This window comes from Trachurus japonicus, chromosome 8, assembly GCF_045865225.1.
Source record: "Trachurus japonicus isolate A0001 chromosome 8, Traja_1.0".
NCBI lineage: Eukaryota > Metazoa > Chordata > Actinopteri > Carangiformes > Carangidae > Trachurus > Trachurus japonicus.
The window spans coordinates 16,613,697-16,629,224 of NC_140914.1; the positions used below are offsets into that span (position 1 = coordinate 16,613,697).

Below are 15,528 nucleotides of genomic sequence, written 5' to 3' on the forward strand. Positions count from 1 at the left end.
TTCCCCCACATTTCAGAGGGAAGTTCTGTGTTTTTTAAAGGGACAACGAGGAGTTTCTATTCGGTTATAAAAAAGTCTCACGTTAATGTGGATGAATCTCCGCTACCCACACTTGTTAATGGGCCCATTTTAGATAAATATATCGTTCTGTCTCTATCGTTATTTTGTTATTATTAGTGGTGGTGGAAATGCTGGGCGTTTCCTTCGTGGCGAGTCATGAGAATAACGCAGCTGAATCGCCGTTTATGGTCGGAACTACGACGGTATGTGAACCTCTTTGAACCTCTGACTTTAATTCTTGATGAATGAAAACATGAGTCTGTCTTGCGCCGGTCAAAGAATTTCACGGTGCGGAGGCTCATAAATGTAGTGTGAAAACGCTTCGCTTTTCCAAAACTCCTCGTTGTCCCTTTAACTTCTAGTTACTTTTGCTGATGATTTTAAAACCTGTCATAGTCATTTAGTGAAAGTAAATTAAACCAAACAATATATTAAATTCCAAAGGTTTGAGACTGCTTTGCTTATCCTAGGGAATGGGGGAAAATAGGCCCAGACTACACTAATACTTTATACTATACAAACTTTAAGATACTGTACATTAGATTATGACTGCAAGACCTGATTTGGAACAGTGTATTTTAAAATTGTGCTATTGTTACCTTTATCATCAGAAGACATAAATCTCAATACCTACTGTATTCCAGTGATAGACAGGCTGCTGCTTATTGTAGCTCCAGGAAAGTATTCCTTCCAAGCACTAGCACACTTTATTGGTGATATCCTTGCATTAATATTCTATGGACTGAACCACTTCCTGTGTTGTAATGAATGGCTTGTATTTATCTGTGTACATGCTGGTCTCCCTCAGGGAAGAGCTCGACCACTGACCACAGTTCATCGAATGTCAACGGTGACACCAGTGTGTCCAAATCCCACGCCTCACTCGCCAATGGCTACATCTGCAAAGACTGCTCTTTACACTCTCAGGAGATGGACTCTCTCATTATTCGGTCTTCATCGTCATCGTCGTCATCATCTCAGGCTGCAGAGGCTTCCACCGCCGCTCTCTCCTCGTCATCCTCACCTTTCACAAGCGTATACTCCAGAGACAGAAGTCAGAGGAGCAAGACAGGTGAGAAGCAGTCAGACTCAAGTGTCGTATTTGATTTGCAGACTTGTTCTTCAGAAACCAATCGGTTGAAGACCAGTGTGTGAATTCAGCTGTGATAATGAGAATATAATTGGTAGTGGTCTCTCTCCAGGTGTCCTGGTGTCAGTCTCTAAAACGTGTATGCGCTACAGCAAACGAGCCCTGGCCCCTGTAGTGTCCTTAGTCACCCTGCTCTTCCACAATGTGCTCTGGCTGGGTTCAAGGGCCAAGAGCTCTCCAGGAAAAGGTATACACCGAGAGATGTTCTTTGCTTTTCATCCACTACCCATCATTCTCTCTTTTTCTTCCTCTGTTGGTTCCAGTGGGAATTTTTTTTTTTCCAAGTCACTTGGAAAATTAAGACCCTTAAAAAGTATTAAAAAGTCTTTTCACTACTTTATAAAGTCTTACATTTTCAAGGTATTTTTTCTGAATTAGCTGTCCAAGAGTTTGAGTCCTAAAAAACATTGTGAAAGTGTGTGAATTTATTTATTTATTTAATTAAAAAACAAAGATGAACCGGTGCATAAAAAAGAAGAAGATTGTTGTTTTGGTTTTTTGAGAGTGGAGCAATGTTTTTTTGTTTTTTATTATTATAAACTTTGCCTTTTATTTATTTCTGTTGTATCATAGTGGTCTATAGTCTTTATCACAAACTAGAACTGTTAAAGGGGACCTATTATGCTTTTCCAGCTTTTCAGACTTTTATACATGTTTAAAATGTTGGATAATGGTTCTAGAGGCCGTGGAAGTGTCATATCCTGAGGTTAATGCATTTGGAGGTAAACCCTGCTAGATAATTGGGATTTCTCTGCACACCTGTTACACTCGGTTGCGCTGAGTTTTTTTTCACATGAGCTCGCGTCTACGTCGATGCGTGCCGGACTCCCCTACATGGTCATGCTGAGGTCTCTGCTCCAGCCGGCCCCGCCTCCTCCCATGCTGCTCTGTTGTGGCTGGTGTCACAGCGGAGAGCGGAGCGGACTACTTCCTGCTTCTTCCCTGCATGTTGTAGCGCTGTAGCGTCACTTTACTAAGTTTTATTTAGAAGTTTACGCCGACGTTTCATGTAAGTGAAGCTGTACCTGTGTGAGCAGCGACGTACCGCCGGGGCGACGTTGTTCGCCGGACCGACGTAACGCTGGACCGCCGGAGCACCGGAGCTCCGGGGCTGCAGCGGCTCCTCACACAGGCAGAGCCCGTCTGCAGGCCTCCTTGGCCGGGCAGGCGTCCGTGCTCATCGCGGTAGAGAAAACCATCGCTAATAAACATACCCGCAGGTTTTTTAGACGTTTACCGCCGTGTGGTTAGTCTATTTAGCAGAATGTTGGTCTCATTGATGAAATCTTGTGGCAGTTGAATTAGTTTGAATGAAAAGTGAAGCTGTGAGAAGGAGGAGGAGAGGAGCAGTGCTGCGGAGCTCTGTAGTCTATGTGCACAAATCACCACATTTACATCAATAAATAACTGTTTTACAATGAACTGACCAGTCTGCATATATTTTTAATTTATTTTATATATTTATTTTTGCATTTTTATATTACATGTTACATGGTTACAGTAGCCTATGGCAAAGACTACTCTATACCATCTTTGGTTAGGGTGAGACTAGGTCATGGGCACATTTCATTACACAATGTAGACTGGTCAGATGCAGACTGGAGATCTGGCAATTTGCCTACTGCAGATTTAGCTTTTGTTTGCATACTACATTTTGGCCAAATCAGTAGGTACTAGTAGTAGACATCGTCATGGTAACACAATGCTGAGGGAGTGGTTCATTTGCATTTAAAGGGAGGGGCCACTGAAACAGACCGTTTTGCAGAGCCCTGTTTTTGAGAATGCTGTGATGTTTGATCTTTGGGGTATTTTGACTGAAGCACGTCACAGACATGTCTTTAAGACACCCAGGAACTATTTTAGTTTGTGCAAAAAGGAGCATAATAGGTCCCCTTTAAGTTAAAAGTGTCACTAGTGTAAATGGTTACAGCTTGAAACGGTGGTGAGGTGTTAAAAAATATTGAGAAGGTCTTGAAAAAGTCTTAAAAAGGTGTTAGAATTAACTTCAAGATTCCTGTATATACACTGAAACTAACAGATTTCAGACTCATCTTTTTTTCAGCCAGTTCAAAATCTTCAGCTGGCTTCTCATCATCATTCTCAATGTTTTTGTGTGGGTCTGTCTCTGTTTCACATCACTTGTGACCTTAGGACCATTCTTCTTATTGTGCTTTCCATTTCCACTGCTTCCTGTTTCTTTTTTTTTCCTCTCAGGGTGTCTTCAGGAGATTTTTCTGTCACCCACTTCACTTTCCCCTCATCCTATCCCCCCCTTTTTTTCTTTATTTGTGCTTCTTTGTGCCAGGCCTCAAGTGTGCGTTTTGACTAACAGTATGTGTGGACGACTGTGTCACCAGGTGTACTTGCATCGATGTCGGACTCGATGAGACAAGCAGTGTCCTCCAGTTTGTCCCAACTGTGGCTGTTAAAGCAGACCACTCTCCACAGGATGATGGGCTACAGGGCTAATGGCTATGAAGGAGAAGGTACCGGTCGTTACTTCAGAGGGCAAAGATCAAGGGTCACAGCTCCTGACCTCTTCGCCTGCACTTCTATTAATAAGCATTGTGGTTACCCTTTCTCTCCTCCCTGAGCTCTCACTTTGTTGAAGGAGTCTCACTTTGGGATAAACATGTCTTGTCGACTTTCTTTTCAAGAGGGGATGACTTTGAATAACTTAATCTTTCTGTTCCTCTCTGTGCATCCAGCTTCACTTTCACACATAGCTTTCTATATATGAAGGAGGAAGTGTACTAGAAATGAAATGAAAAACTATCCACCGCCCAAAGCGCCTCTTCCCTAATTTAGACAAAACTGTCTTATGATAAGTTGCACTTTTGATCTAAGTCCTTGAGGTGGAGAGGATGCGTGGCGTGCACTTAAATGACCACTCAAGCAGAACTAGGACTTCTCAGATGTGGTTTACAGTTGGTTAACAAAATCCAGGTTTTGGCTAATGTGCACCTGTTTACACAGTGTTTGACAGCAGGTCATTATTTTATTTCTAGTACACTGCTGATTCAAGCTGGTTCCTTTTACAGCTGCAGAAGATATTTTTGTTCTGTAGCATGGGGTTCACTGCAGTTCTTTATTCTCCTTCCTGGCAGTTGTGTGTGTTTCCTGTCAACTGTTTTCTCCTCTTTTCTCATTTTCTTCATGAAGACTCTTCTGATGTCACAGTGGTGACGTGCAGCTACTTCCACCCGTCACTCATTTCATCATAACTTTCACATGCAACATGTTTTTGTTACGTAAATAAATGTGTTCTGTGTGTGTGTATGTTGCAGCTCATTCAAGTTTCTGTGGAAGCATGAATGTGAAGGATCTGGTGACTGAAGATGCATCACATCTTAATCTCAATGGTTCCCTGTGTAAGCAGACACACACACACACACACACACACACACAAGCCACACATGTTCTGTCTCTTTTTCTGCACTTGTGTTCTCGTGGTAGCTGTGATTGACAGAGTTAATAATATGCGTGACCCGTGTGTGGACGAGTGAGCAGAGGTTGTGTGAACCGCTTCAACTAGTCAGCAACATGTTGACCGTTGTGACCTACAAGTGATGTTCTTTCACTCAGGTTTTGTAGCCAGAACTTCACACAGAGGGGTATCACTCCTGACCGACTGAAACAACTTCTTGTTTTTAGACTAGTTTTATATATCTATCTAATGATTGATTGATTGACTATCAGTTTTTGTACTAACAATATAAAAACACAACTGAAATGCTGTGACGGAAGAGGTCAAGCAGGGTATCTGCGGGGTCTTGAAAAGTATTAAAAGGTGATAAATCAATTTTGTGAAAATTAAGACCCTTAAAAAGTATTAAAAAGTCTTTTCACAACTTTATAAAGTATTAAATTTAAAGGGACAACGAGGAGTTTCTATTCGGTTATAAAAAAGTCTCACGTTAATGTGGATGAATCTCCGCTACCCACACTTGTTAATGGGCCCATTTTCGATAAATATATCGTTCTGTCTCTATCGTTATTTGTTGTTATTAGTGGTGGCGGAAATGCCTTTCCTTAATGAGAATAACGCAGCTGAATGGCCGTTTATGGTCGGAACTACGACGGTAACTGAACGTCTTTGAACCTCTGACTTTAATTATTGATGAATGAAAACATGAGTCTGTCTTGCGCCGGTCAAAGAATTTTACGGTGCGTGCGGAGGCTCATAAATGTAGTGAGAAAACGCTTCGCTTTTCCAAAACTCCTCGTTGTCCCTTTAAAATAAAATAATAATAAAAGTTATTTTTTCTGAGTTAGCTGTCCAAGAGTTTGAGTCCTAAAAACAATATAAAAGTGTGTTAATTTATTCATTTCATTAAAAAACAAAGATGAACCGGTACATAAAAAAAGAAAAGAAGATCTTTTTGCCTTTGATTTATTATCCTAGCCTATTTTGAATTCTGTTGTATCATGGTCGAGTCTTTATCACAAACTAAAACTGTTGCGTAAAAGTGTCACTGATGTAAATAGGTACAGCTTTATGTGGCGGTGAGGTATTAAAAAAATATTGAGATGGTCTTGAAAAAGTCTTAAAAAGGTATTAGAATTAGCTTTAAGATTCCTGTATATACCCTGTCAAGGAAATGCAAATGAAAAATTTAATATATTATGAATGAAAACGAAAGGAAGGGAAATAGCACACACAATTTAAGCCAGAGCAATGCAGCGCCACTCGGTTGACAATGAAATCTGACAATAGATTTCACTTTTCCACACTCTGAATAAAGCCACTGTCACATTTGAATAATGAGGTCAGTAACTGAACGGTTGAAGTGCAGAGAGAAAAACAATAAATGCATTTGTGCGTCAGGTCAGGCAGCTGGAGCATGACGACAGGGACGAGGGATGTTTTTCCTCCAGCTTTGCATGGTGTGCCATCACACACATTGCAGAATAATGCAAAGTGCATGCAAGTGGTGCACTATTTGTGTTTTTGTTTTTTTAATCATTATATGCATATTATCTGTTGTATTGGTTTGCAGTCATTTCAGTTTGCTCTACTTTGGTCATTTGCAGAATTTCGTTCCCCAGTTTCTTATTCTTCTGATATGTTCCCAACAAGTTCATTCACGCGTCCTTTTGTTTCTGTGTTTTCTGTTCGCTTGCCACCCATCATTTTGGCACACGCAGGTGATGACTGTAAAGGGAAGCAGTATTCTGAGACACACACGATCCTCCTCACACAGTCCTCCAGGCCTCGACGCCTAGCGGGGGCACTGTGGAGCATCCTAGCTTACGCAGGTTAACCACCACTTGTCTTACTGATGCTAGCAGTCTGTTTTATACATATACTTTTGCAAGGATAAGTGCAGTAGACGTTTATAGAAGTTTATAACCCAACCCTTTTTGATAGGTGCAACCAATCACTTTAAAAGGTTTTTCTCTTTCCCATCCTGTCTTCCAGGTTACTGCCTCCTCCAGCCAGGTTACTGTGTCGTGAGAGCTGGCAAAGCTTTGGGATCAGGGGCAGGAACAGTGGCACAGAAGCTTCTTTCACTGCTCTTGATGCTCCTAGCAGCTCCAGGTTGGTAGCACTTTTTTTTTCTCATATTTTAGAAAAATGCCTTACATGGCTACAGGGTCTGACTGTGTCCTCATTCTCCATCTGAATGTGTGTAAATGTTTTGTTTGCCCAGTGAAGGCAGGCAGGGGACTTCTTTGGTTTCTTGCAACAGGATGGTACCAGCTGGTGTCTCTTATGTGTCTCCTCAATGTCTTCTTTCTGACGCGGTAAGAGTCCTTTTGCCAATTTTCTCACAAACTGTAGGTTGTAGCAACACACAGGACGGAGGGAAATCAGCTGTTATTGATTTTATAATAATTTATCAAATGACAACATATCCATTTTAGGGATGTCACGATTACAAATTTTCTTGGTACGATTATTGTCAGAGAAATAATCACGGTATTACGATTATCACGATTATTCTGCATTAGGCTAATTAATTTCACAACACTATGAATGTGTAAAATCAAATATAGTCAAAATATAATTACATTACTCATTGTTTACACAAAATATTTCAAATATCTATGAATATATGACCAATTATTAACCAGGGGAAATGTTTGAAATATTCAGGTCATAAATTGTCATCTATACCAAATGTTTACATTTATTTTAATCATTTTTTGTTTTATTTTGTGTGTTTTTTTTAATACAAATGACACACTAACATTTAAATTCCTACCGATTCAATGTTACGTTAAATAAATGGACCAGTATCGGTGCATTCACCTTTATTTTTGCGCACATCTGCAGATAAGGTTCCAACATCATCTTATTTGGGAAGTGACGGTATTTAGGAATCTTTACGATTAATTAATTGTGGCGTTTAATACCGCGATTAATTGTGAAAACAAGTAATCGTGACATCCCTAATCCATTTGAAAAGAAAATACAGAGAATTATTACGGGAAACGAGAATCCAGCTCAGTTTTCAGCTGTCCACCCACCAACTTAGATAGATAAATAGAAAACTTTATTGTCCCGCCAAGGCAGGAAATTCATCTTTGGTCTCACTTACATAAAAAGAACACAGACGCTTGCCAGCAAGACTTACATAAGACAAAGCAAGTCAACAATGATCACATAGTAAAAATACATACATACAGGTATTATCTGCACCTCAAGATCCCCTTTACTGTGTCTTGTTGATTATGGAAATGGAATTGGGGATAAATGAGCCCTTGTAGATCTTTTTCTATGTGAGAGGTAGCTACTCTATAACGCTGCCCTCTCGTTGCAGCCACCAGATTAATAATTCAGCAGATCTTACTGTGATGTGAATACATTATAGACAACACATGGGTTTGACTGTTGATTCATAAAGTGACGGTGTTGATTCATGTCTTTTAAAATAACCACAATGCCACACTATAGGTTTTGTTGTGTTGATCTGATCAGCATGTCACTGTGTGTTTTTTAGATGCCTCCCCAAACTCTGGAAGCTCCTGTTGTTCCTTTTGCCTCTTTTGCTCCTACTTGGTGAGTTCAGGAGAACTCAGCTCCTTTTGCTTCAGAAATCAATGTGTAGCCAGGCACAGTACATGTTAGAACCAGCACACATCCCTAGAGTAAACTACAAATCCAGGACCAGATTCAGGTCAGACTTTCTGGGTTTCCGGTGAGCTTCTCCATTCTGTGATTCAGCCTTGCTCACATACATTTATGGAGTAATGAAACACTATTCTTTGTTATTCCATGTTGCTCTATTGCATACTATATCACAGTGTATATATATCAAATTCTGCATGTTCTTGTTTCAGTGCTTTTTACAGCTGTGGCTTCCCTACACTTGAAATACAATAACTCTTGACATCTTTGTGTTAATTTATAGAATTTAAAAGTACGTTTCTGAAAGGTCTTATAAAACTATATTAACCCTTGATTCTGAAAGGGACAAAAGTGTCCATTTTCAGTTTTCAACTGTTGATTGTCTTGCAATGGTTAGAGTTATTGCCATCAAATTAGGTAAAAAGCCATAATTTTTCACAAATTTTGGAATAAAAAAAAAAAAAAAATTTGGAACGCTACACTAACTACCCTAACTAAAAAAAATCACATTCCCCATATTGTGGACAAAAGTGTCCACGGAGAAAACGCAATAAAATAGTATACCTTCATATTTTTTTCAAATTTTTTTTGCATAGATCTTCTAGTCTACTTCTCCTCTGTTGATCCATACCAAATATTCAATTAATTTCAGACTTTTAACCCCTTAAAATCCAGTATATAGGGTCCTATGAAAAAAAAAGGCTAAAAACGCACACAAAAAGGGGGGTATTTTCAAAATACTGAATGCAAACTGGATATGTTGGGTGGGGATTTTACCAGGCTTGGACATGTCATTGATTAGTAACACACTTGATTTGAATGGATTTTTATTTTTTTTTGCAATCCCACTTCCTAGTTTTTTGTTACATTCCCCATATTGTGGACAAAAGTGTCCACGGAGAAAACGCCATAAAAATAGTATACCTTCATATTTTTTTCAAATTTTTTTTGCATAGATCTTCTAGTCTACTTCTCCTCTGTTGATCCATACCAAATATTCAATTAATTTCAGACGTTTAACCCCTTAAATGCCAGTATATAGGGTCCTATGAAAAAAAAAGGCTAAAAAACGCACACAAAAAGGGGGGTATTTTCAAAATACTGAATGCAAACTGGATATGTTGGGTGGGGATTTTACCAGGCTTGGACATGTCATTGATTAGTAACACACTTGATTTGAATGGATTTTTATTTTTTTTGCAATCCCACTTCCTAGTTTTTTGTTACATTCCCCATATTGTGGACAAAAGTGTCCACGGAGAAAACGCCATAAAAATACCTATACCTTCATATTTTTTTCAAATTTTTTTTTGCATAGATCTTCTAGTCTACTTCTCCTCTGTTGATCCATACCAAATATTCAATTAATTTCAGACTTTTAACCCCTTAAATTCCAGTGTATAGGGTGCTAGGAAAAGAAATCGCAAAAAACACACACAAAAAGGGGGGTATTTTCAAAATACTGAATGCAAACTGGATTTGTTGGGTGGGGATTTTACCAGGCTTGGACATGTCATTGATTAGCAACAATATTGATTTGGGGGAATTTTTAGTTTTTTGGTAATGTCAGATTAAAAGAAAAGCTCCCATAGACTCCCATTATAATTTATTATAATGGAAGTCTATGGGAGCTTGACGACTATTTCCCCATTATCCTTTTAATGAGGAAATAGTGACATAAAAATACTATGAATCTCATATATATAGATAAGGTGGCCTCAGACACACAGTCACGCACGCACGCACGCACGCACGCACGCATGCACACACACACACACACACACACACACACCCCTCAACAAGGCTGCTCCCGTGAGCGACTATACGTATTTCTAATTCACTCTGATCCAGGTGTCTGTTTGAAGTAAGGACCAAAGTAATAGTTTAAATGTCCTTGTTTCCATAGAGACCAGTGCAGATACCAACATGACCCCCCCTCCCCCACTCCCAAACCCACCCCCCCACCCCCTCTGCTCCAATGACCTAACAACAACAAATCACAAAATGTAAACACACCACCACTGGGTTCATTCAGCTGTGTGTTCAATTGTCATCATTTAGTCGTGGCACACACACACACACACACACACACATACTTGTTTTTATGACATCATGGGGACAGACACACACGCACACACACACACACACACACATACACTAGTCCAACCAGTTTGAGGCGTTGCAACTGTCCTCTTTTTACTCCACCTCCCATGAAGAGAGCTCCAATTATGGTGTCTGTGTGTGTGTGTGTCCATGATGTAAGAAAACAAGTATTTGTGTGTGTGTGTGTGCCACGACTGAATGATGATGACAATTGAACACACAGCTGAATGAACCAGTGGTGTGTTACATTTTGTGGTTTTTTCATAGGACCCTATATACTGGCATTTAAGGGGTTAAAAGTCTGAAATTAATTGAATAATTGGTATGGATCATTAGAGGAGAAGTAGACTAGAAGATCTATGCAAAAAAACCTGGAAAAAATATTAAGGTATACTATTTTTATAGCGTTTTCTCCGAGGACATTTTTGTCCTCAAGTGGTAAGAGTGTAACTTTTTTTAGTTGGGGTAGTTGGGGAACGTCCCAATTTTTGGGAGGGAATTCCAAATTTTGTGAAAAATTATGAACTTTTACCAAATTTGATGGCAATAACTCTAGCCACAAGTATGTGTGTGTGTGTGTGTGTGCCACGACTGAATGATGACAATTGAACACACAGCTGAATGAACCCAGTGGTGGTGTGTTTACATTTTGTGATTTGTTGTTGTTAGATGGGAGCATAGGGGGTGGGAGTGGGGGAGGGGGGGTCATGTTGGTATCTGTACTGGTCTCTGTGTAAACAAGGACATTTAAACTATTACTTTGATCCTTACTTCAAACAGACACCTGGATCAGAGTGAATTAGAAATAACGTACAGTCGCTCACGGGAGCAGTCTTGTTGAGGGGTGTGTGTGTGTGTGTGTGTGTGTGTGTGTGTGTGCATGCGTGTGTGCATGCGTGACTGTGTGTCTGAGGCCACCTTATCTATATATAAGAGATTCATAGTATTTTTATGTCACTATTTCCTCATTAAAAGGATAATGGGGAAATAGTCGTCAAGCTCCCATAGACTCCCATTATAATAAATTATAATGGGAGTCTATGGGAGCTTTTCTTTTAATCTGACATTACCAAAAAAAAACTAAAAATTCCACCAAAGCAATAGTGTTGCTAATCATTGACATGTCCAAGCCTGGTAAAATCCCCACCAACAAATCCAGTTTGCATTCAGTATTTTGAAAATAGCCCCCTTTTTTGTGCGTGTTTTTTGCGATTTCTTTTCCTAGCACCCTATACACTGGAATTTAAGGGGTTTAAAAGTCTGAAATTAATTGATATTTGGTATGGATCAACAGAGGAGAAGTAGACTAGAAGATCTATGCAAAAAAAATTTGAAAAAAATATGAAGGTATAGGTATTTTTTATGGTGTTTTCTCCGTGGACACTTTTGTCCACAATATGGGGAATGTACAAAAAACTAGGAAGTGGGATTGCAAAAAAAATAAAAATCCATTCACAATCAAGCGTGTTACTAATCATATGACATGTCCAAGCCTGGTAAAATCCCCACCCAACATATCCAGTTTGCATTCAGTATTTTGAAAAAATAACCCCCTTTTTGTGTGCGTTTTTTAGCCTTTTTTTTTTTCATAGGACCCTATATACTTGCATTTAAGGGGTTAAAAGTCTGAAATTAATTGAATATTTGGTATGGATTCAACAGAGGGATGTAGACTAGAAGATATATGCAAAAAAAATTTGAAAAAAATATGAAGGTATACTATTTTTATGGCGTTTTCTCCGTGGACACTTTTGTCCACAATATGGGGAATGTAACAAAAAAACTAGGAAGTGGGATTGCAAAAAAAATAAAAATCCATTCAAATCAAGTGTGTTACTAATCAATGACATGTCCAAGCCTGGTAAAATCCCCACCCAACATATCCAGTTTGCATTCAGTATTTTGAAAATACCCCCCCTTTTTGTGTGCGTTTTTAGCCTTTTTTTTTCATAGGACCCTATATACTGGCATTTAAGGGGTTAAACGTCTGAAATTAATTGAATATTTGGTATGGATCAATAGAGGAGAAGTAGACTAGAAGATCTATGCAAAAAAAATTTGAAAAAAATATGAAGGTATACTATTTTTATGGCGTTTTCTCCGTGGACACTTTTGTCCACAATATGGGGAATGTAACAATTTCTCTCCAAGAATCAAGGGTTAATATATCATAGTATCACAGGTTTGTTATGAGTGAACAACCAACAAGTGACTGAGGATTAATCTCCATTCTCTGTGGTTTTTATGCAGCTCTATGGTTGTGGGGTCCGTCCACTGCTGCCCTGCTTGCCTACCTCCCAGCCATAAATTTAACTGAGTGGCGTCCTGCATCTCCCATCACCTTCCTGTCTAACCTGGTGCCAGCTTCTGCTCCTGTTCCTGTTCCTGTGTCTGTCCCCACACCAGAGACTCCACTGGAGCAGACCCCAGCCACCCCAGTCTCCCAGGCAACAGTAAGATAAATGACATACTGTAATGGCATTATTATAAACCACTGAGTGAGTGCAGATTCTGTATCATTTCTGCCTTTCTCCTGCTGTCTGTTCACTGCATCATTGTCGTCCTCAGCCAATCCTACCACCAGTGGTTGTCTCCACTGTGGACTTGGAGCGTCTTGAACGTGTGGAGCGTCAGCTAGCCCTCCTCTGGACACAAGTCCAAAAAGGTGATGAGAAGCAGGAGCAGCGTCATGGAGATGTAATGGGTCTCTACAGCACTCTGAGGGAACAGCTCCACACCGAGACGGACAGGGAGAGCCTTGGACTGTGGGTGTCCACCCTGCTGGAGCAGAGGCTGGGTGTGCTGAGAGGAGAGCTGGAGCAGGAGAACACACAAAGGGCCGAGGTAGGGAAAGAAAAACACCTTTTTTTTCTTGGAAGGTTTAAAGCAGAAGTAAGCGATCCGGTCGTTTTGGCTAATGCTGTGTTCCAGGCAGGCTTTTGAAACCGTAAATTACAGCTTCAAGTCACAACTATGACTTTGTAGCGTTCCAGGCAACCCACTCGTGTTTTTCCGACCTGTTTTACCTGTGAAAGTCACTATAACGGCCACTCGTAACTTCTGACCCGTGAAGTCGTACCAGATCGAACTGGAGAGAGACAGACCCGTGTTTCGGTCCAAACACTCTATGTAAGTGATTGCTGTCGGAAGATATAACTATTTAAGACTTATATTAACACAAATATATCACTTACTTCTGCTTTAAGACTTGCTTGATCAAATCAAAAAAAGACTTGGACTCGCTTGGGACTTGATGACAAAGACTTGAGACTCTACTTGGACTTGAGAGCAAAGACTTGAATTCAAGTCAAGTCACATGCAGCAAGCACAAATATTAAAATATTTTAAAAAGTGTCACATCAATGTTATACTGTAGCAGCCAGCCAGAGACGTTCCTATAGACCCCACTCCTGTTATCAGTCTTGGCTGTATAATTAATGCAAACACACTAAAGCCTACCACACACACACATAAAGATAATCTGTCTGATTTTGCCCTGATTTTCCCCCTTTCCCGACCAAAGACAAAAATCGCCCGATTATCTTAGGCTCTTAAGATTATTTTATGAGATTCTCCTGTAGTGTGTGGTGTTTTAAGATTTAAATTCTCCTGACAATCGACTCGTACAACAGTCGGCGGTGACAATCGTAAATATTAAACATGTTCAATATTTACGATTGTTGGCCCCAAGAATTGTGACTGTTTGGATCAAAAGTCGGCATGTGTGTGGGGGAACCATGGGGGGAACCCGACAATCCTGAGTCACCGTCTCCGCAGAATGTGACGTGAAATTGAATGTGACCAATAAAGAAGCAGCTGACTGCAGCACACGTAGCATAACAAACCAGTGTGGCTAACGGCTCCATGGCTACCAAAGACGGTTTAATAGAGAATCTTTGATGGCTACCATCAACAGAGTACGTCGGATCACGTTTGATCACACAAGATTTCTGACGTGTCACTGTACGTCAATTTTAAATAGCTTTATTGGCATGAGAAGGCAGTGCTTATATTGACAAAGCAATAGAATATTAATAAAAATAAACAGATGAATAAGTGACAGAACATTAACAATAAAATATAAACAACTTAACAATTGAGGCGTGGTCATGATCTTTATGTATCATTAATTATAATCGATTTGTTTGGGACTTGAAAAAAAATCTTAGGACTTGGACTTGACTTGGGACTTGAGAGCAAAGACTTGAGACTCTACTTGGACTTGCAACATAGGGACTTTCTCCCACCTCTGGTATCCTGTATCTCAATGTTTTCTGTTATCTGTTTTTTTTCCCCCGTTTCATGCAGAGCGCCGAGAAGCAGAAAGAGCAGCAAGAGGGTCAGGCAGCACGACTGGCTGATTTAGAAATGCTGCTCAAGGCTCTTTCAGCCAAGACTCAGGTACATACTATGACTTATTCACTACTTTTTCTGTGAGAAAACATGCCTGAAGAATGCATGGAGACATTTGGAAAGATGGGTGTTTTTTATATACCGTAGCAGTATTTTGTTATTATTTGAACAGGCTAAGCACACATTGATTAGCAACAGAATAAATGTACCAGTGCTACCTATTAAAAAAGTAAGAAGATGAATCATAAAAGCAAACAATAATTCTTAATCTATCATAAAAGTAATACATGAAAGATGTAAGGCAGTTGCAGCATGAGCTCACTGCTGACTGGCAGAAAACTGATGGGGCATGTGCCAAGATCATAAAGACAATAAACTTAGGAAGACAAAATATCCTGGCACGCTCAGACAGGTGAGGACAGACGAGATGGGTATGAAGGTAGCTCTGGCTGTTTTAGTGCCAAGTCTGTACACAGAGGAACAGCTGTGCTGTATTAAATGTTTATTTGAAATGAATTCATTGTGAAAATTGACAAGCTATAGTGGCATTCCAGACGTGCCTACTACTTATTAGTCAGAGTTTTTCTGAATTATGAAAGTGAAAGGTTTGCTTTTTCATGTCGTCTACCATCAGTGTTGCTTATCTGGGATCTGTGTTTTTAGGAGGTGCAGCAGAAGCAGCAGCACTATGAGCGTGAGAAGGAGGAAAAGGAGAAAGAAGCTGTTACTTCAGCAGCAGACACAGCTCCTGTCAGGTACAGAAACAACAGAAGAAATGAACTGTCAA

The 15,528-nt window shown here is 39.9% G+C and overlaps 1 protein-coding gene across 9 annotated transcripts in view; it reads left to right on the forward strand.

Annotated features, from left to right (window-relative positions):
* The window catches only part of sun1b (Sad1 and UNC84 domain containing 1b), a 39,552-nt gene that overhangs the window by 16,721 nt on the left and 7,303 nt on the right, over window positions 1-15,528 (forward strand). For 3 of the 9 annotated variants that reach the window (XM_085784266.1, XM_085784263.1, XM_085784262.1), the window contains 12 exons: window positions 869-1,132; window positions 1,263-1,397; window positions 3,568-3,696; window positions 4,498-4,581; window positions 6,359-6,469; window positions 6,633-6,752; window positions 6,865-6,958; window positions 8,158-8,216; window positions 12,639-12,841; window positions 12,957-13,232; window positions 14,697-14,789; window positions 15,405-15,496. In XM_085784266.1, coding sequence (XP_085640392.1) covers window positions 869-1,132; window positions 1,263-1,397; window positions 3,568-3,696; window positions 4,498-4,581; window positions 6,359-6,469; window positions 6,633-6,752; window positions 6,865-6,958; window positions 8,158-8,216; window positions 12,639-12,841; window positions 12,957-13,232; window positions 14,697-14,789; window positions 15,405-15,496 — 1,660 coding nt within the window. The remainder of the gene's footprint in view (window positions 1-868; window positions 1,133-1,262; window positions 1,398-3,567; window positions 3,697-4,497; window positions 4,582-6,358; window positions 6,470-6,632; window positions 6,753-6,864; window positions 6,959-8,157; window positions 8,217-12,638; window positions 12,842-12,956; window positions 13,233-14,696; window positions 14,790-15,404; window positions 15,497-15,528) is intronic. The other 6 variants (XM_085784269.1, XM_085784265.1, XM_085784264.1 and 3 more) reach the window with 2 other exon arrangements.